The sequence below is a fragment of the Chiloscyllium plagiosum genome, chromosome 12, assembly GCF_004010195.1.
Source record: "Chiloscyllium plagiosum isolate BGI_BamShark_2017 chromosome 12, ASM401019v2, whole genome shotgun sequence".
Taxonomy (NCBI): domain Eukaryota; kingdom Metazoa; phylum Chordata; class Chondrichthyes; order Orectolobiformes; family Hemiscylliidae; genus Chiloscyllium; species Chiloscyllium plagiosum.
The window spans coordinates 37,519,793-37,541,481 of record NC_057721.1 but is presented as its reverse complement, the minus strand read 5'-3'; the positions used below and the strand labels follow the sequence as shown (position 1 = coordinate 37,541,481).

General features: G+C 41.3%; 1 protein-coding gene across 1 annotated transcript in view; it reads right to left on the bottom strand.

The window, feature by feature from the left end:
• Positions 1–21,689, bottom strand: part of LOC122555117 (cytochrome b-245 heavy chain) — a 46,965-nt gene that overhangs the window by 4,249 nt on the left and 21,027 nt on the right. The window contains exons 7-12 of the mRNA XM_043700813.1: positions 18,582–18,711; positions 18,381–18,473; positions 15,314–15,567; positions 12,243–12,405; positions 8,079–8,225; positions 3,048–3,172 (exon numbers count right to left, since the gene is read on the bottom strand). Of these exons, the coding sequence (XP_043556748.1) occupies positions 3,048–3,172; positions 8,079–8,225; positions 12,243–12,405; positions 15,314–15,567; positions 18,381–18,473; positions 18,582–18,711 (912 nt within the window). The remainder of the gene's footprint in view (positions 1–3,047; positions 3,173–8,078; positions 8,226–12,242; positions 12,406–15,313; positions 15,568–18,380; positions 18,474–18,581; positions 18,712–21,689) is intronic.

The following is a 21,689-nucleotide window of genomic DNA, read 5'->3' as shown; positions in this document are numbered from 1 at the left end:
AAGTGATATCATCAGGAAAGAAAAAGACAAAAGAGAGAATGCAGGTCCACAAATAGAAGAGTTGGAGGGTGAATTTAAAGATACAGACATAAAAATAGAGTAGACAGAAACAGAAAGAAGAATACAGAATTCATCTGAGGAAAAGCCAATGAGGTCACCCAACAAAAATCTGTTTTTTGGTTTGGCAGTGAGAGGAAAAATAGAATTCTGGAAATGAATATGACCAGCTGAAAGGGGCTGGGTCCCAAAACGTGGTGCAAATAGTTCAGGCATATAAAAGAGCTGAGGGATTATGTTAGAAGACTGGGCTGTGAACTGGGTAACATTAGTTGATTAGTTGAAAGCTAATGTTTGAAAGCTACATCATCAGAACTGCCAAGCTTAAAGGAGCGAGGTTTCATCAAAATGCAACCTACTGTTCGTAATCATACCCTTGGGGTCTGAGGATGAAAGCTTTTGCTGAGTAAGACCCCTGATCTACCTTGCATGAATAAAGAACAAGTTGTAAAATTGTGCTGCATATGTAATGCCATGTTGGCTGAAGGGGGGAGGGCCTGTTGTTGTGTAACAAAAATCTTTTCCGTACCAGCTGCTTAATGTGCAATTTATCTTTTTACTTCACATATAATTTGCCTGTTAATTCATGTTCGTTTGTGTTGTGTCATTGCAACAATTACAAGCAGTCAAATCTTGCTGGTGATTTCATCATTTAGCAGTTTGGTAAATTTGATTACAAGATTTACAGCTGTTCATTTTCATTGAACAGTTACTTGTTTACATGTGAAGAGTCTGCATTAAAAAATTGCTTTGCAGACACTAGCTAATAAAATTCGTAAAATTAAAGTTCAGTTGGGAGTATTGTATCTTCTAAGTTATGGGGGGTTGGTTGTCTCACTTGGCTAGCTAGCTGGTTTGCAATGCAGAGTAAAACCAGTAGTGTGAGTTCAATTCCTGCTCCTGGCTAAGGCTACCATGAAGGGCTTTCCTTCTCAATCTCTTTCTTCACCTGAGGCATGGTGACCCTTGGGGAAAACCATCACCAGTTAACTCCCTCTATTCAGAGAGTAGTCCTCTGGGACTGTGGTGGCCTTACCTTGTATCATTTAGTTTGTAATTTATATAGAAACTTTTCTGTGGCCGCATCAGCTTCTTTCAGTACGTAGTTAGGCCTAGAAATTCATAAGGGCAAACTATTCATTTGTCTTTGTACATGCGATGGAGGCAGCTCTATACAGATAGGACTTGATCCTGGACTTCTTGATCCAGAGGAAGGGAAACAACCACAGTATCACAGGAGCCCAATATAGCTGTTTTATCATGGGCATCTGGTGTCCAAAGGTTCTCCACAGACCATATTGTTAGCATGCCCTGTAATCATTAAGGAATCTGTTGAACAATGGTAAATGGACTCATAGAGTCATAGAGATGTACAGCATGGAAACAGACCCTTCAGTCCAACCCGTCCATGCCGACCAGATATCCCAACCCAATCTAGTCCCACCTGCCAACACCTGGCCCATATCCCTCCAAACCCTTCCTATTCATATACCCATCCAAATGCCTCTTAAATGTTGCAATTGTACCAGCCTCCACAACTTCCTTTGGCAGCTCATTCCATACACGTACCACCCTCTACTATCTTTCCCCTCACACCCTAAACCTATGCTCTCTAGTTCTGGACTCCCGGACCCTAGGGAAAAGACTTTGTCTATTTATCCTATCCATGCCCCTCATAATTTTGTAAACCTCTATAAGGTCACCCCTCAGCCTCCGACGCTCCAGGGAGAACAGCCCAACCTGTTCAGCCTCTCCCTGTAGCTCAAATCCTCCAACCCTGGCAACATCCTTGTAAATCTTTTCTGAACCCTTTCAAGTTTCACAACAACTTTCCGATAGGAAGGAGACCAGAATTGCACGCATTATTCTAACAGTGGCCTAACCAATGTCCTGTACAGCTGCAACATGACCTCCCAACTCCTGTACTCAATACTCTGACCAATAAAGGAAAGCACACCAAACGCCTTCTTCACTAATCTGCAAACTTACTAACTGTACCTCTTATGCTCGCATCCAAATCATTTATGTAAATGACAAAAAGTAGAGCACCCAGCACCGATCCTTGTGGCACTCCACTGGTCACAGGCCTCCAGTCTGAAAAACAACCCTCCACCACTACCCTCTGTCTTCTACCTTTGAGCCATTTCTGTATCCAAATGGCTGTTCCTTAGGAAAAATAATGGGCTGGCACCTGATACAGACTTATTTGCAAAATCCATGTGTGACTGACTGGAGAATGCGGAATTATTATTTTCTCTTTCTTCAGCAAGTTGCAGGCAATTTTCAAAAAAAAAAGATAATTTGAATAATAGCATATTCTGAGTGTGCAACTATTCATGAACAGAATTTGAAATAACACCATTAAATATATGACAATACTTGATGACTGTCAGTCATTTCTTATTAGAATAGATTCCCTGTTGGAAGCTGGCCCTTCGGCCCAACAAGTCCACACTGACCCTCCAAATAGCAACCCACCCAGACCCATTCCCCTATATTTACCCCTGACTAATCCACCTAACACTACGGGCAATTTAGCATGGTCTATTCACTTGCAAGCAAATAGAGATTATATTTAGTTAATGCAAAAGTTTCATCTAAGACCCATTTTGCTTGATCTAATGCATTTTGTAATTTTTTAACTTTTGTTTTAGTTTGTATTCACTATGGAGTGAAATGAAAATTATGCCTGTTCTCCTTTTCTGCTACTTGCAGACTACATCACAGTATGCAAGTCATTCAGAAATTGCTGTCTCACTGTGAGAAGGAGTCTTGAAATATTTTAAGTTCAGTTTATGATAATGTAACACCACAGACTAATAAAGGCTGGAAACCATAGCAGCAATGAAAGATATAAATGTGTTAATAGTACAATTTTCAGAAATCTATTTTACTTTTAGCATGTACAATGTAGATTTGTGCTGGAAAACCAAAACAAAAACATAATAAGCCAGCATTTCAGGTTCAATTGCTCTGTTCACTCAGCCTACCTTGGATGATTGGTTGCAATGTTTTTGAACTCATTCTCCCAGTTGGGTCTCCCATATAAAGTCTTTTGTTTCAGTCCTGTGATAACATCTGTTTGGGCTTCATGGTGCATGGCAAAGTGAGTGGCCTAACAGCATGAAAATAACATTTCATATCTGCATTAGTGTCCATCACTGACTTGAGAGGCAATAGTGTGTTCTAAAAATTTACAAGTGGCTAGAATGAATTTACTAAGACACCTCGTACAAAGCAAATAGGTAGTGATAACAAGGCAGAAGATGTATTATCATAATCAAGCAAGTGCTGAAACATGGAAACAATCCCTCTTTATTTGAAGAGAATAATAGAGAAATAAATCTGATACAAACATGTTCACCATTCAAATAATAATTTTACAAACAGTACTTATCCTGATGGAAATTGATAATACTTCAGGGTGAACTCCTTAAGATGCAAGCCTGTAGTAAGAGTAGGTACTATTAATCAACCTGTTCAGGCATGTCTCTGGAGCGGGTAAGACTGGAACCCAGGTTGTCTGGTTTAGAGGTAAGGACACTATTACTGTGCCACATGATCCCTTTGGAGCTGGTGTAGACCATTTACTCCTTAGTTCTGCTCTGCCATTTACTAAGATCTGATTTTGGACTTGACTTTCCTGTCTATGTCTGATATCCATTGACTACTTTGTCGGTCAAGAATCTACATCTCAGCCTCCCAGGAAGAGAATTTCACAGACTAACCGTCTTTGAGGGAAAAAAAAACTCCTCATCTCTATCTTAAAGCGAGGTGACTTATTTTTAAGCTATTCTCTATTTCTAGTCTGTCCCATAAGGAGAAATACAATTTCAACATTCAAACATCATTATGCATTCTTCGAACTGGTACCTATGGGGATGGCCTCAACTGGGGCCTTGGGTTCATGTCACACTACAGGTGATCCCATTGCACCACACAAACACACACTTATGCAGACCCTCTCTCATACGCTCACACATACACTCCCACACTGAAACATGCACCCTCTCACAGACTTACTCACCCTTACACTCACGGTCTCACATACACACACACACACATATACACATGTTCATTCTAAAAGATGAGAGACTTAGCAAACAATCCTGGTCTTTTTCAATGTATAATTTCAGTTACATCACACTGGAAACTTTTGCTATAAATTCTGTGTCTTATGATCTTATACTCCACAATCACCTGATAAAGGAGCAGTACTCCGAAAGCTAGTGCTTCCAAATAAACCTGTTGGACTATAACCTGGTGTTGTGTGATTTTTAATGTTGTACACCTTAGTCTAACACTGGCATCTCCAAATCATGAGTTCCAAGAAAATCATTAATTAATTGATGACTACCAAGCCTCTGCAGTCTATTCTACAATATTTATTGACACACAAGGTTAAGAGGTTGCAAACGTTTGCAGTTTCTACAATTGATACTTAAAGATTTTGGATGATTGATATTTTTATTGACTCATAGTAAGAGGAAAATGATCTGGATAAAAGAGAGCTGGCTATATATTTAAAAGTGATAAATTTAGAGGGCTATGGAGGTCGAACTGAAGAAGGTGACTAGATGGGCAACTCATTTGGAGCCAGTACAGACATGATGATCAAATAGCCTCCCTCTATACTGTTAAATTCTATGATTCTATAATTTATCTGGATGGTATAAGGTGTGAGGATATTGCACATGGGATTCAAAAGGTAAATTAAATTACTTACAGTGTGGAAACAGGCCCTTCGGCCCAACAAGTCCACACTGACCCGCTGAAGCACAACCCACCCAGACCCATTCCCCTACACCTAACACTACGGGCAATTTAGAATGGTCAATTCACCTAAACTGCACATTTTTGGATTGTGGGAGGAAACCAGAGCAAACCCACGCAGACATGGGGAGAATGTGCAAACTCCACACAGTCGCCTGAGGTGAGAATTGAACCTAGGTCTCTGGTGCTGTGAGGCAGCAGTGCTAACCACTGTGCCACCATGCTGCCCATTGAAATGATGATTTGTTAGGAGAGTTGTGGGGATAAAGGTGTGCTACTGGAACTAAATCAGATGTGTCTTTTAAGGAATGGACACACAAAAACCTGGTCAGTTGGCCACTTTCTGTGCTGTAGGGTCATAGAGTCATTGAGATGTACAGCATGGAAACAGACCCTTTAGTCCACCTCGTCCATGCTGACTAGATATCCTAATCTAATCTAGTCCCATTTGCCAGCTCTTGGCCCATTTCCCTCTAAACCCTTCCTATTCATATACCCATCCAGATGCCTTTTAAATGCTGTTATTGTACCAGCCTCCACCACTTCCTTTGGTAGCTCATTCCATTCACGCACTATCCTCAGTGTGAAAAAGTTGCCCCTTCAGTCTATTTTAAATCTTTACCCCTCACCTTAAACCTATGTCCTCTAATTCTGGACTCCCCCACCCCAGGGAAAAGACCTTGTCTATTTATCCTGTCCATGCCCCTCGTGAGTTTATAAACCTCTATAAGGTCACCCCTCAGCGTCCAATGCTCCAGGGAAAACAGTCCCAGCCTACTCAGCCTCTCCCTATAGCTCAAATCCTCCAATCCTGGCAATACCCTTGTAAATCTTTTCTGAACCCTTTCAAATTTCACAACATACTTCCAATAGGAAGGAGGCCAATACTACACGCAATATTACAAAAATGGCCTAACCATTGTCCTGTACAGCAACAACATGACCGCCCAATTCCTATGCTCAATGCTCTGACCAATAAAGGGAAACATACCAAGTGCCTTCTTCACTATCCTATCTACCTGCAACTCTACTTTTAAGGAACTATGAACCTGCACTCCAAGGTCTCTTTGTTCAGCAAAACTCCTCAGGACCTTACCATTAAATGTATAAGTCCTAAAGATTCTATGATTCATAATATTTTTATTGTGTAACGTGACCAGTTATTTACTCGATATGAATGTTTGTTGTTGTTTAAAATGTACCAGTTATCATTAGCAGAAAAAACCTTGAAGATAACTGACTGGATCAATAGAAACTTTCAATTCTGTAATACTTGGGTAAGTTTGAAATTGATAGCCAAATAGAACTTTTCTTAGTGAAACACTGAATTTATCCACGATGTCAGAATCACTAAATAATTTGCTACAATTATATATTCAGCTTTAAACCTGTACAAATACTGATGTTACATAGGAACATATGAGCAACATAGGCCATTCAGCCCGTCAAATATGCTCTACCGTTCAAACAGATCATAGCTGATCATTTACTTCTACTCCATGTTTTGTTACTATTCCCATATTGCTTGATGTCATTCTTATCCTGAAACCTTTCTGTCTTGAACATGCTCAATGATCGGGCTTTCACAGTAATCTGGGTAGAGAATTCCAAAGATTCACCACTCTGAGTGAAGAAATTCCTCCTTAACTCAATCTTAAATGGTTTGCCTCTAATTCTGAAACTGTATCTCTTAGGTATTTGCTCACCAAACATCCCAACCACACTTAGCCTTTCTTGTGCAATAAGAATTTTGTTAAGTTTCAATAGGATCACTTCTCACTTTTTGAAATTCTGCAGAATATCAGCGCAGTTTCTTCAATCTCTCCTCATAAGACAATCCTGATATGTGAGGGATTAGAATGTTGAACTTCTCTTGCTCTCTGTCTGTGGCAAGTGTATACTTCCGATAAAGAGACTAAAACTGTACATGATATTCCAGGTGCTGCCTTACCAAGTTCTAAACAACTGCAGTGGGACATCTTTCTTCCTGCATTCTAATCACCATGCACTGAAAGATGACTTGCCATTTACTTTCCTCGGCAACAGGACTAAGCAGGGAGATGCTGGAAGGATGTTCCAAAAGACAGGGAGTCCAGAACCAGGGATCACAATCTAGGGATATAGAGTAAACCACTTAGGACTAAGATGAGCAAACATTTCTTCATTCAGAGAATAATGAGCCTCTAGAATTCATTACCACAGAAAGCAGTCAACGCCAAAACATTGTTTGACTTCAAGTGGAGTTGGAAACAACACTTGGAATTAAAGGGATCAAATGATATGGGGGCAAAGCAGGAACAGGCTGCTGAATTGGACAATCAGTGACGATTATTATGAATGGCGGAGCAGGCTTGAAAACCTGAAAAATCTACTGCTGTTCCCTTTCTCTATGTCTAGGTTTCTGATAATTTGCTGCACATGCACCCTAATTTATAAGTAATTCAGAAACAACAATACCCTTTGGACATCAGCACTTCCCAACATTTTTCAATTTAAGAAATGCTCTGTCTACTTTTTTTGATTTCTACCAAAATGAATAACTTCACATTTATTCACTTTATATTCCATCTGCCATGCCATTATCCATTAACAAATCACCAGTTAGCCACTTATACTTTTTCAATATTCTTCCTGACCATAACCTTCACAATAATAAATTAAACAAAATAAGTATGAGGTGTAAACAAATATACTTCTGGCACATACCTTATTAATCTTTTTCAGCAAATCTTTTGTGAACCCAAAAATCTGGCAAATATTATGTTTTTATTTACTTCATACACAGATGCACTCACCAAATTATTTCCCATAAGTAAAATTCACTGACCAACTGAAAGATGAATTGTACAGAGTTTTAATCAGTGGTACTATGTCAGAGGCAATGCTATTTGACATATGACAATTTATGCCTGGATGGACGCCTTTAGCAGAAAACCTAGCTGCACTTCCCTTTGCAAAGATCCAGAATGCTGGGGCATGTTGAAATGTATCCTGCTGCCCTGACTGAAATCGGCTATTTTACATGTTATAAATCAGGTCCAGAATCTTCCCTCTCTGTACAGCTAGCACTATGAAGCCCAATGAACCATTAAGGATCTCCTTTGGCACAATATGCATTCCAACTGCAGATTAACCATTAGAAGGCAAAGGAAACAATGAACAAGAGTCCAGATCTGTCCCTTTTTTGATCAGACCTCTATGATGAAGCTTGCTGGCTGAGTTTGTTAACAATAACAATAAATAATTACCTGATTTTCATCCCATCCAGTGAGGTAGATGTTGTAGCTCAGGAAATTTGCATTGCCTCTTTCAAGCATCTGTGACTCAAGTGACTGGAGGAGGTCTGCAAACCACTCAAATGCACTTGTTTCTCGGCATAGCCAGTAGAAGTAGATCTGAGAAGAGAACATAGATCAATTCCCTCCAACTCCTTTTACCTTTCCAACTACCCATTCACAAATTATGTCCTGCCATTTTATTTGTCCCTGAGGCACAAACAATCATTTTCAAATTATTGAGAAGACCCAGATGTAGAATTCTATATCACAGAACTATTGAATGCTCAAGAAGACTTGCAATGGTTTGGTGCCCTCTTCCTCTGTTATAAAGTCTAACTGTCACTTGGAGAAAGGACTAACTCTTACTATATCTGGAATGCACATGTTCTCCTTATTAGCATAATGAACATTTACATTGACCAGGCGATTCTGGCTTTAACTGTAATTAAATATTTTGTGTTACTACTTTGCATCTCTTTTGTAGTGGTTTTTTTGTACCCAAAACTGAACACATATTCCAAGTTGAAAAATAAGAGTGTGTTGCTGAAAAGAAAGACATTTAGCAAAAGCTTTTTTGTTTTGTATTCAGCAAGAGAAGGTAGTCAAATTTCAAATGACCAGAACTATTTCTACTACTGGAGTAGAGGATGCTGATAGATTGGCAACTTGACTGATTGAAGTATGACCACAGAGAACACAGTAGGGAGCAATGGACTCTCTAGACTCTGGGCACCATAGGTGGCTCAGTGGCTGGCACTACTGCCTCACAGCACCAGGGGCCTGGGTTCAATTCCAGCCTCGGGTGACTGTCTGTGTGGAGTTTTGAACATTGCGTGGGTTTCATCTGGGTGCTCTCCAACAATCCAAAGATGTACAGATTAGATGGATTGGCCATGCTAAATTGCCCCATACTGTGCAGGTTAGGTGGATTAACCATGGGAGGTGCAGTGTTATAGGGTAAGGGAGTGGGTGTGGACTCAATGGGTCAAATGGCCTGCTTGTACACTGTGGTGATTCTATTCTATTCTACACCCCATACTTCCAGGTAATGGAGTAAAGGGACAAGGTATTAACATATTTTGGTTTTTGGCGAGAATGGATCTTTGCAAATTAAAATAGCAAGCATTAATGAGCCATGTTATGAGATTGCCTAATAATCTTAAATTTATTGTTAGTGTTGCTATTAGCACACTCAAGACTGTTCAGTAACAGTATTACGCAATTACAGAATTACTTCTAAGAACGAGCATTTTGATTTGAGTTTTGCAAGCATGGAGTGTTTGAATATGATCCTTACTCTGCTATTACCAACAGCTTTGTGGTTTTTGTGAATCATCAGATTCCTACAGTTTCCCATTGTTTTTTCCATGGCAGTGAGTTAGCTAGTCAATCATCTCAATGAGAATATGTGCAGTCTTTTTGTAAGGGAAGAGAAAGTGGTGTTAAAAAGTAGGTTTTCAATTATTTTTACAGGCCCCAGAGAACTAGGAGCTGACCCCGAAATCTTCCTACTCTTTGTGATTATTACTCTTGCCTTCCTCTCCCCACCCAACATAATTTGTTAATGGGAATTCTGGGCTGATTCATCAGCATCAATCAGGCTAAATACATCAGCCTACCAGCATTTTTTGTTTTTATACTTATTGTTACTCTAATGGTTAGCACTGCTGCCTCACAGAACCAGGGTCCTAGGTTCAATTCCATCCTCAGCAACTGTCCATGGGAAGTTTGCATGTTCTCCCTGTGTCTGCTTGGGTTTCTCCCCGCTGCTCTGGTTTCCACCCACAGTCCAAAGATACACAGGTTAGAGTGGATTGGCCATGCTAATATGCAGGCTAGGTGGGTTAACCATAGGAAATGTAGGGGGTCGGTCTGGGTGGGGTGCAGTTTGGAGGTCAGTGTGGACTGGAAGGGGTAAGCGGCCTGTTCCCACACTGTGGCCATTCTGTATGATCCTAGTGGGCGGCACGGTGGCATAGTGGTTAGCACTGCTGCCTCACAGCGCCAGAGACCCGGGTTCAATTCCCGCCTCAGGCGACTGACTGTGTGGAGTTTGCACGTTCTCCCCGTGTCTGCGTGGGTTTCCTCTGGGTGCTTCGGTTTCCTCCCACAGTCCAAAGATGTGCAGGTCAGGTGAATTGGCCATGCTAAAATTGCCCATAGTATTAGGTAAGGAGTAAATGTAGGGGTATGGGTGGGTTACGCTTCGGCGGATCGGTGTGGACTTGTTGGGCCGAAGGGCCTGTTTCCACACTGTAATGTAATCTAATCTAATCTAAAAAAAATCTAATCTAATCTAGTGCTGGGTTCTCCCACAAGTGGAAGCATTCTTTAAAGGGTAGCACGGTGGCTCAGTGGTTAGCACTGCTGCCTCACAGCACCAGGGTCCCAGGTTTGATTCCAGCCTTGGATGACTGTCTGTGTGGAGTTTGCACGTTCTCCCTGTGTCTGCGTGGGTTTGCTCTGGTTTCCTCCCACAGTCCAAAGATGTGCAGATCAGGTGGACTGGACATGCTTAATTGCCCATAGTGGTAGGTGCATTAGTCAGAGGGGAATGGGTCTGGGTGGGTTACTTTTTGGATGGTTGGTGTGGACTGGTTGGGCCGAAGGGCCTGTTTCCACACTGTAGGGAATCTAATCTAAAACTGGTTTAGGATTAGAAATAACATCGACTGACCAGTTTTTATCTGTTCCAATACAATAACTATTCAAAATATATGACCTGCTCTATTTCTGACCATCCAGACTTAGAAATGCTTGGCCCAATTTTCCTTTTGATTGCACTTGATGGTAGTCAGGCAGCAGGCATCCTGAGATGATTTTGAATTTGCCAAACTTTCTGGCTTAGAAAATTTTCCCAAAATCAGAGATCTAGGGTTAGAGATCTCTCCCCTTTCTCACTCTACATTGGGGATTAAATGTTTGCAAGGTGCATTATGCTGTCACTGACAAGACTTCATCTACGCTACCTTTATTCCAGGTAAACTATCAGATCACAGGTTGACTACTGAGTCGATAGTCTATCTTCTTCACTGATGGCTCATCACTCTTCTTAGGAACCCAAACCCTATGGCAGTGTTGTCTTACAATGAGGGTCATGCTATTCCAAAACCATGATCAACAAAACTCATGATCTAATGACTAATGATGTACTCAAGTCTTTTGGACCTCTTGGACTATTCAGGAGGAGTTATACAGCACAGAACTGAATCATTGTCTGACTTTTTGTCATCTGCTTTTTGAAGTTTAATTTCTAATAATGAGGTGCCAATCCTATTTTACCTGCGCAACAAGACATATAAGAGGAGGAGGATGAAGTGGAGGAAGATCAAGAGAAGAATCAACCACCAATACCCCTAGTTATCCAAATCACTTTGAGATGTTTACTATTCCTCCTATTCTCACAAACAGTATACACCATCTGTCCCACAATCCATATAAAACTGTCCTTGCTGCCACCATTCAATTTCCTTCCTTCAGACCAGTCATATGACCAGTCATGCCCTCAATTCACCATAAAGGTCAATGCCTACACCAAATATAGATCAAGAAGCTTAACCCAGAAACTAAACTGCATCTGAGTCTAAATATAAGAATCATTATGAAGCAGCTTTGTACTAGTCCTTAATCTCAGTCTGTACTTGTTTGTATCTCCTAGTCCTCCAATTATATCCTCAGTTCCTACAGGAGGTGAAAAGCTGTTGGTATTTTTTGTGTGTAACCATGATTTTGAGAGCCTTAAGGATTTGGTTACAGACTGCTGCATCCTGGCATGAATCCAGAAACTTTATTCCAACTGGCTACATGCCACTAATAATAAAACGGGCAGAATAGATGGTACGGAACGGACATTGTGTCAGCCTGAGGGAAGATGCATGTGAGCAGCCCATCTTCTGTTTGCCTGTACTGCACAATCATATTTCTAGGCCTGATAATTTTGCAGGAACTTAAGATCCTTGCTGTACATTATCCTTTTACTTCTGTTGTTGTATTTTACTGTGCCTTGAGACCTGTTTTTATTTTTGTTTAAGTTCTAAGCCTTTGAATCAAAACCAAATATCAGTTACATCTCAATAATCAATTCATGCAAGCAAAATGAATCTCCTTCAGAAAATGTGTTTCTGGTATCATTACCTTTTTCAGTTTCAGATTGGGATCAGAGTGAGTGTACTTGTACCAAACCGATTTGAGGATAGATGCAAAAGGAGTAACTCCAATCCCTGCCCCAACAAGGACAGCAGTTTCATACAGAAACACATCCTCACTGGCTGTGCCAAAAGGACCATCAACTGTAATACTGAAACAACAAGTTAATGTTAAAAAGTGATCCTGCTTGTAATTGTAATCTCTTTGATAATAAAGTATCCCAACTGTTAACAGGGTCTCCCAAAGGATAAAAGGACAAGTTAGTGCTGAGAAAGTTTTGATTGATTAGCATCTCTGATAAAATGCTGGAAAGAGAGATTTCACAAAATACATTGGTCAATGTATTTGGCAGAATAATTTCAGGGTCATGAGTATTCCTGAAGAAAATCTCATGTCTTGTCAAAACATTTCATTTTACATTCATCCGGACAATTTGTAAGAAATACCAAAGTAGACAGAAAACAACATACTTGATGCTGACACAAAAAAACCCAAAAGAACTGCCAATGTGAGAACTCAGAAACAAAAACAGAAATTGCTGGAAAAATTCAACAGGTCTGGTAGCATCTATGTTGAGAAATCAGAGTTAACATTTCAGATCCAGTGATCTGTCTTCTGAACGGGGTTCACTGGACTTGAAGCGTTAACTCTGATTTCTTGACACAGATGCTGCCAGACCTGCTGAGTTTTTCCAGCAATTTCTGTTTTTGTATACTTGATGTTGGGGATCAAAGCCATCCTGCAGGATAATTGCTATCCTGAACAGACCATTTCTCAGTATATGGGCTGAAAATGTGTTGCTGGAAAAGCGCAGCAGATCAGGCAGCATCCAAGGAACAGGAGAATCGACGTTTCGGGCATAAGCCCTTCTTCAGGAATGAGGAAAGTGCCTGACCTGCTGCGCTTTTCCAGCTACACATTTTCAGCTCTGAGCTCCTCCTTGGATGCTGCCTGACCTGCTGCGCTTTTCCAGCAACACATTTTCAGCTCTGATCTCCAGCATCTGCAGTCCTCACTTTCTCCTCGAAGATTTCTCAGTATATATCATACAACATTATGAATATATTATACAATATCATACACCATCACTTTTGGTTGTGAAAAGCACCCCGTCTGCCTCAGATTACCCTGGAAATGTAAGATAGCTCACAAGTTTGTGTAATTGCTAGCTGCTTCATATTGCTAATTTGCAGAACAATATAAGTGATATTCACCACTAACAGAATACCACCATAAAGATAAAAAGAAATTTTGCCTTTCATGCTATTTAATAATATAATTTATGCATTTCAGTGCTGGTGTTATGCTCAGCATGTAGGACGTGCACTTCAAAAATGGGTGGATCAAGGTAAGGATGAAGCAAGGTACAGGTTGGTCTGCTATAATGTTGGTTTGGCTAAAGCAAAATCAGTATAACGTGATTGATGAATTGGGGGCACTGTTTCTGAAGCACAAAATTTTAAAACTTGTGTTGGCTGGAACGCAATTACATCACCAACACTTTACGTGCTGTTTCTAAAGCCTGATTTTTCTATAATGTAGGGTTGCACAAGAATGCAATCTTGCGTTATAGAAGAACTACCTGTACTGACCATAACCAAACAGCCTGCACTGGCAGAGCCTGCAATGCAGTGTCAAACATTAGGTGTGATTCCATGATCATAACATTTGTTAATAATCCTGGATGTGCAAAGAAGTGCCACTTTAAGATTGTCATTTGAGCTTGTAATGTGGAGCACTTCTGTTACTGGAATCTACATGTATTAATAAAGGGTCCAGTTCTTCGCAGACAAAAAGAACATGTATGCACACTACATCTCTTTCAACTCAATTAAATTGATTTAGTTGTCAGGTCAATGCCTTGACCATTCAGAGTCAACCTGCCTGGTTTAGAATTCAAAGTTTGGCAGTTAAATGCTGGTTATCCTTAAGTAATGAACTCTTCATGGCAATGCATCGACCAATCAGAATCCACTTGCCAACCAATGAGCACCCATTTATCAAGTAGTATAAATATGTTTTCCTTTTACTGTGGTATTTCTTGTGAATTGTCCTGATCAGTGCAAGGGGAAAAGCTTTGTCTTATTCTGCTATACCATCCAATGTCAGTATCGGAGTTATTACATATGGGAATTAGATTTACTGCATATATTCATATTTCAGAGATCTGAAATGTGAACTTTAATTGCTGATTGGAAAACTCGGAAGTGCTGTTAAACATCCTGCTCGGGAACATCTGTGGAGGGGAGATGAAGCACGCTCAGCTGGGTTTGAGCTGTAGGTCTGGGTTTGACCATGGCCTCATTAACATACTGCCAACCTCCATTAATTGCATTCCACAACTCAAAGGGTTGTGGAGGGTTTGTTGCCAACAGGAGAAAATAGAACAACTCAGGACTGTCCTTGAGCTTTCAAGTAAGTACAGAGGTGTTTAGAGGTTGTTGAGTGGATGGAGAGGGTTTGTGGATTTGGTAATGGGTGCAGGGCAGAGGGAGAGGTTGTTCAGATGAGCAGAGGTCCAGCTTCGTTGTAGTGTTGAGAATAAAAGGATTGTGTCATTTTGCTTACATTTCTGGTCTTCTGCTGAATGCGAGGCAAGTAGTTCTAGTCAAACTGGCTGCCCAACCCAGCCCAGCAGATCATTACCATTACTTCAGGGGATCTGTTAATAAGCTGCAGGCTTAATTCTGGTGAGCACCTCAACTCTGAGTAGGGAAAAGGAGCCTGTACATTTTGATTCTCTCTGCCCAGTTTCCACTGAGTGGAGTAAATTAAAAACCCCTCCTTTTGTGTCAGTAAAACTGACAAACCAGAATCCATAGGAATAGCCCTATCATCAGTGTTCTGACTAGGTAGCAATCTGCATGATGAGGGAAACTTGGGAATTCAGTTCCCAGAAATCTACCCCTTGTTCGCACAGCAGCTTCTTACTGGGAGTGTCAGTTTGGGGAAATCAAACTTCAAATAACTTATGGAATGTATACCGTAATTATGAAAAGATCATAAAGACAAACAGAAATAATATTAAGTAGATGAATCCAGATTGTGCGTTCCCTCACCTGGGGAGTTTCCATGCTTCTCGGAATTCCTTTTGGTCTCCACCACATACTTTGAACAAACTGTCTGTCCAGTCTCCTACTATTCTCACATGAATGCTGAAGTGGTCTTCTTCTGGAGAGGAAGTCAATGTGAAGGGGTGCCATTCTAACCTTGAAATCTTTGAACATTGGACAAAAACATATTGACCGACCTCCATCTTAAAACCTCGCTTCTTCATCTGCAGTTCCAGCACTTTAGAGGGATGGGTAACAACCTGTGAAGAGAAACAACTTTGAGCAAATGGCAAATGAGTGTACAATTAAACACAATAGCAAGCAATTCCTGCCTAATTTTGTTTCCCTTACAGAAAATCCTCTGTAACATAAATCTATCAGTAGAAAATTTGTTTTGCCTTTCATAGGACCATTGTTATAGTTGCCTCTAACATGTCCATTCCTTCAACCAGCCCACAGAGGCCAAACCACCTCTAGAACATTTCCCTTTGGCTGGCCCTGGATTCACCTTTTCCCCTCATTTATTTCCCATGTTTCCTCAATCCCTCTCTGAGTGAATCTTGTCCATGGGGACTAATTTCTGCACTCTTAATTCTATCTGCACTAAAATGCTGACAGCTCAACTTCTCCTCTTTGTTGCCACGTTGTCCAAAATTATTAATGCTTTTCTTCTTCAGGTGTGTCTCTTTCTCCCTTAAATCTGCTGTTATCACCCTATTCCTCAAAAAATCCTCAAAATGCCACTATCTTTTAACACCATCTCCAATGTCTCCTTCCTCTCCAAAGGCCTTGTTTATTTGGTCTAAAATCCATTTCCATCCTTCCCAGCATATGAATGTTTGAATCCTTTATCAATATGATATACTGAACAATAAAATCTCAAATCATATCTGGTGTGACTGAGATGAGTAAATTTTCCCTTCTTATCTTTGAACCCTGTACATAGTTTGTGACATAATGGACCATACAATCTTCTTCCAACACTTCTCCACTGCCGTCCAGTTGAGTGGGACAGCTGTCACTTGGTTATATTCTTATTATCAAACCACAACTGGAGAATTGTTTCCAATTGTTTCTCTTCCACTCTTACTTTGTTACCTTTGAAATCTCCTAGGAATCTAATCTTGGCCCCAAACTTTTCTCATCTGTGTGCTGCCCTTGGTGATATTGAAAGCACAGAGTTAGTTTTCACATGTACAAAACTCCCAGCTCTACCACTATGGCTAACTTATCAGACTACTTATCCAATATCTAGTAATGGTTGAGAACAAATTTTCTATGATTAAAGATTGGTAAAATTGAAGTGATTGATCTCAGTCTCCACGTAAACTTCTGTTTCATTAAAACAGGCAGAAGTCTGAGAAAATTCAGTCCACTCAGACAATGTTGTCACACTTGATCCCAAGATCAGTTACCTTTTTCATTTTTGAGGCAAATGCTCATTTCCACTTTCATAACATTACCAACTTTTCTCCTATTTTACTCATCTGCTACTGAATCCTTTGTTTATATCCTTGTTACATGTAAACTTTGTAATTGCCATGGACTCTTTCCTGCTTTCCCACATTCTATTCTCCATCTTGCTGTCTAAGAGTGCTCTGCTACCTGTTCCTCTATCATTCCTTTGCTCATTTGGCTCCCAAACAAACAATGTGTTGATTTTAAAACTCTAATTCCTGTTTTCAAATCCTTCCATATCATTCCTCCCTATCTTTGTAATCTCTTTCAGCCCAGAACCCTTCAAGATACCAGTGTTCCTCTAATCCTGGCTTCTCGAGGACCCCAATTTTTGTTAGTGGTAGTCATACCTTCAATTGCCCAAACTCTAATCTCTGAAATACCCTCCCTGAACTTCTTCACCTCTTTACCTCTCAGACCTCCTGAGTGAAACTCCTTAAATCTACCTTTTGAACATGTTTTTGGTCATCTGACCCAATCTGACAGTAGGCCAAAAAAGGACACACAGTATTTTGATCTTAACACTGCTGTGAAACATTTTGTGAAATTTTATATTAAATATAAGATGTTGCAACTTCAGTGTGAATGAGAAAGTACATTGTATGTACATATCACATGCTGTCAAGTATTATTTGTCCCTTTTTTGTCTTTTTTAAAAGATGTATTTTCTGTCCTTTCTCTTTCTCTCTTCTCAATCACATCTCATCCACTTCCCGCACCTCCACCCTCGAACCCCATCCCTCCAACTGCAACAAGGACAAAACCCCCCGGTCCTCACCTTTCCCTCCCCTACCAGCACCTTCCCTTGCCACCGCAGGAATTGCAAAACCTGCGCCCACACCTCCCCCCTTCCCTCCGTCCAAGGCCCTAAATGAGACTTCCACATCCATCAAAGTTGCACCTACACTTCCACATATGTCATTTACTGTATCTGTTGCTTCCGGTGTGGTCTCCTCTATACTGGGGAGGCAGGATGCCTACTTGCAGGGCATTTCAGAGAATATCTGTGGGCACTTGCACCAACCAACCCCACCACCCTGTGGCCAAACACTTCAACTCCTCCTCCCACTCCGCCAAGGGCATGTAGATCCTGGGCCTCCTCCATCGCCACATCCTAACCATCCGACACCTAGAGGAAGAATGCCTCATTTTCCACCTTGGGACCCTCCAACCCCAGGGCATCAATGTGGACTGCACCAGTTTCCACATTTCCCCTCCCCCCCCATCTTATCCCAATTCCAACCTTCCAGCTTAGTACCGCCTTATGACCTGTCCCACTTGTCAATCTTCCTTCTCACCTATCCATTCCACCTCCCTCTGACCTATCACATTTACCCCCACTTCTATCCACCCACTGCACTGTCAGCTACCTTCCCCCAGCCCCAACGCCCTCCCATTTATCTCTCCACCCCCAAGGCTCCAGCCTCATTCCTGAGGAAGGGCTTTTGCCCAAAACATCGATTCTCCTACTCCTCGGATGCTGTCTGACTTGCTGTGCTTTTCCAACACCACACTCTTGACTCTAATCTCCAGCATCTGCAGTCCTCACTTTGTGGTAAATATTTGTGGTAATGCTAGACATGATCAAATAAACTTCAATTGAACATTTGCTTACCTTTGTGATTACAACTTTCTGATGAGACCGACAAAACCGCACAAGTCTCTCACAAACATACAAGAACATGGGGCCCACCACCCATTTCCATGTCTGTAAAGAAGATCAATTGGTTTAGTTAGAATAGCGAAAACAATTCAATGTGATTGCATTCTCTCAACTAAATATTATCATTGAAAAGTGATGCAAAGACAGATGTACCATTGGAGGATTCCCTGAGAAAACAGGCACAGGACACTGTTTGATACTCCCCCATTCCACATACTTATCCTTGCAAAAGGTAGCATTATGGTTGTGTAGACTGCCTTCTGTTTGACCACGAACGATTCGCCTGTTGGTTGAAGCAAAAAATATTTGCTTTGTAAGAAAGTTTTAAAGAGATTTTGAGCTTTTTTAAAATTAAATGTCAGCATATGAAATACTATTGATGCAAAAAGTGCTGGAGACCCTCAGGAATCCAGCAGCATCTGTGGAGAGGGAAACAGAGTTAATTTTTTGAGTCCAATCACTCCGTTCTGAAGACGTGTTCAGACTCAAGATATTAATTCTTTTCTGTGTCCACAGATGCTGTTAGAACTGTGGAGTTTATCCAGCACTTTCTACTGTTACGAAGATGTGGGTGTACCTTTGAGAGTTAAAAGTAGCAGAACTACTGGATACAGCACCAAGTGTTCTCAATAAGGCAACAATGTATGTAACATTGGGTTGAACAACTCAAGTAGCTTGTTGCCTGGAGACACCGTACTGTGGGCGGTACGGTGGCACAGTGGTTAGCACTGCTGCCTCACAGCGCCAGAGACCCGGATTCAGTTCCCGCCTCAGGTGACTGACTGTGTGGAGTTTGCACATTCTCCCCGTGTTGCGTGGGTTTCCTCCGGGTCCTCCGGTTTCCTCCCACAATCCAAAGATGTGAATTCCAAAGGTGAATTGACCATGCTAAATTGCCCGTAGTGTTATGTAAGGGGTAAATGTAGGGGTATGGGTGGGTTACGTTTCGGCGGGTCGGTGTGGACTTGTTGGGCCGAAGGGCCTGTTTCCACACTGTAAGTAATCTAATCTAAAAACAAATTTGAATCTGGCCATTCAATTTAAATTTTACCCTGTTAAAAATGCCATTTTCCAATTAAGTCTGAATTGGGTAAATTGACAATCTTAAAAGCCAATGACACAATCTGATGCTCTAGGGTATAAAACAGGGGGGAAATTGAACTGTTAGAACATAGAACATAGAAGAATACAGCAGTACAGGCCTTTTGGCCCTCGATGTTGCGCCGATCCAAGCCCACCTAACTTACACGAGCCCACTATCCTCCATATGCCTATCCAATACCTGTTTAAATGCCCATAAAGAGGGAGAGTCCACCACTGCTACTGGCAGGGCATTCCATGAACTCACGACTTGCTGAGTAAAGAATCTACCCCTAACATCTGTCCTATACCTACCACCCCTTAATTTAAAGCTATGCCCCCTCGTAATAGCTGACTCCATACGTGGAAAAAAGGTTCTCATGGTCAATCATATCTAAACCCCTAATCATCTTGTACACCTCTATCAAGTCACCCCTAAACCTTCTTTTCTCCAATGAAAACAGCCCCAAGTGCCTCAGCCTTTCCTCATACAATCTTCCTACCATACCAGGCAACATCCTGGTAAACCTCCTCTGCACCCATTCCAGTGCCTCCACATCCTACCTATAGTATGGCGACCAAAACTGCACACAATACTCCAGATGCGGACGCACCAGAGTCTTATACAACTGCAACATGACCTCAGGACCCCGGAACTCAATTCCTCTACCAATAAAAGCCAGTACGCCATATGCCTTCCTCACCGCACTATTTACCTGGGTGGCAACTTTCAAAGATCTGTGTACAAGTGTGAAGTAATACATTTGGGGAGGTCAGACAATAAAAGCGAATGCCCAATCAATAGGAATATACTGAGAGGGGTAGATGGAGTGAGAGATCTTGGTGTGCAAGTGCACAGGTCCCTAAAGGGAACAGTACAGGTAGATAAGGTTGCAAAGATTGCATTTGGAATGCTGTCCTTCATTGGCATAGGTATAGAATGCAAAAGTAGGGATGAGATGATGAAACTATATAAGATACTTATGAGTCCGTATAAGACCTCAACTTGAGTATTGTGTGCAGTTTTGTTGACCACATTACAGGAAGGACATAATTGCTCTGGAGAGAGTGCAGAGAGATTTACTACAGTATTGCCAAGGCTGGAGAATTGTAGCTATGAGGAGATTGGAGTGGTTGGAGTTGTTTTGGAGTTGGAGTGGGGGATTCATTGATGGTACACCATTGAATGCCAAGGGGCAGTGGTTAGATTGTGACTTATTGGTGATGGTCATAGTCTGATATTTGTGTGGCATGAATGTTACTTGCCCCTTATCAGACCAAGGAGGAGAAAGTGAGGACTGCAGATGCTGGAGATCAGAGCTGAAAAATGTGTTGCTGGAAAAGCATAGCAGGTCAGGCAGCATCAAAGGAGCAGGAGAATCGACGCTTCGGGCATAAGCTCTTGAAGAAGAATTCTTCTGCTCCTTTGATGCTGCCTGACCTGCTATGCTTTTCCAGCAACACATTTTTCAGCTCTGATCTCCAGCATCTGCAGTCCTCACTTTCTCCTCCTTGGTCTGATAAGGGGCAAGTAACATTCATGCCACACAAATATCAGACTATGACCATCACCAATAAGTCACAATCTAACCACTGCCCCTTGGCATTCAATGGTGTACCATCAATGAATCCCCCACTCCAACTCCAAAACAACTCCAACCACTCCAATCTCCTCATAGCTACAATTCTCCAGCCTTGGCAATACTGTAGTAAATCTCTCTGCACTCTCTCCAGAGCAATTATGTCCTTCCTGTAATGTGGTCAACAAAACTGCACACAATACTCAAGTTGAGGTCTTATACGGACTCATAAGTATCTTATATAGTTTCATCATCTCATCCCTACTTTTGCATTCTATACCTATGCCAATGAAGGACAGCATTCCAAATGTAATCTTTGCAACCTTATCTACCTGTACTGTTCCCTTTAGGGACCTGTGCACTTGCACACCAAGATCTCTCACTCCATCTACCCCTCTCAGTATATTCCTATTGATTGGGCATTCGCTTTTATTGTCTGACCTCCCCAAATGTATTACTTCACACTTGTACACAGATCTTTGAAAGTTGCCACCCAGGTAAATAGTGCGGTGAAGAAGGCATATGGCGTACTGGCTTTTATTGGTAGAGGAATGGAGTTCCGGAGTACTGAGGTCATGTTGCAGTTGTATAAGACACTGGT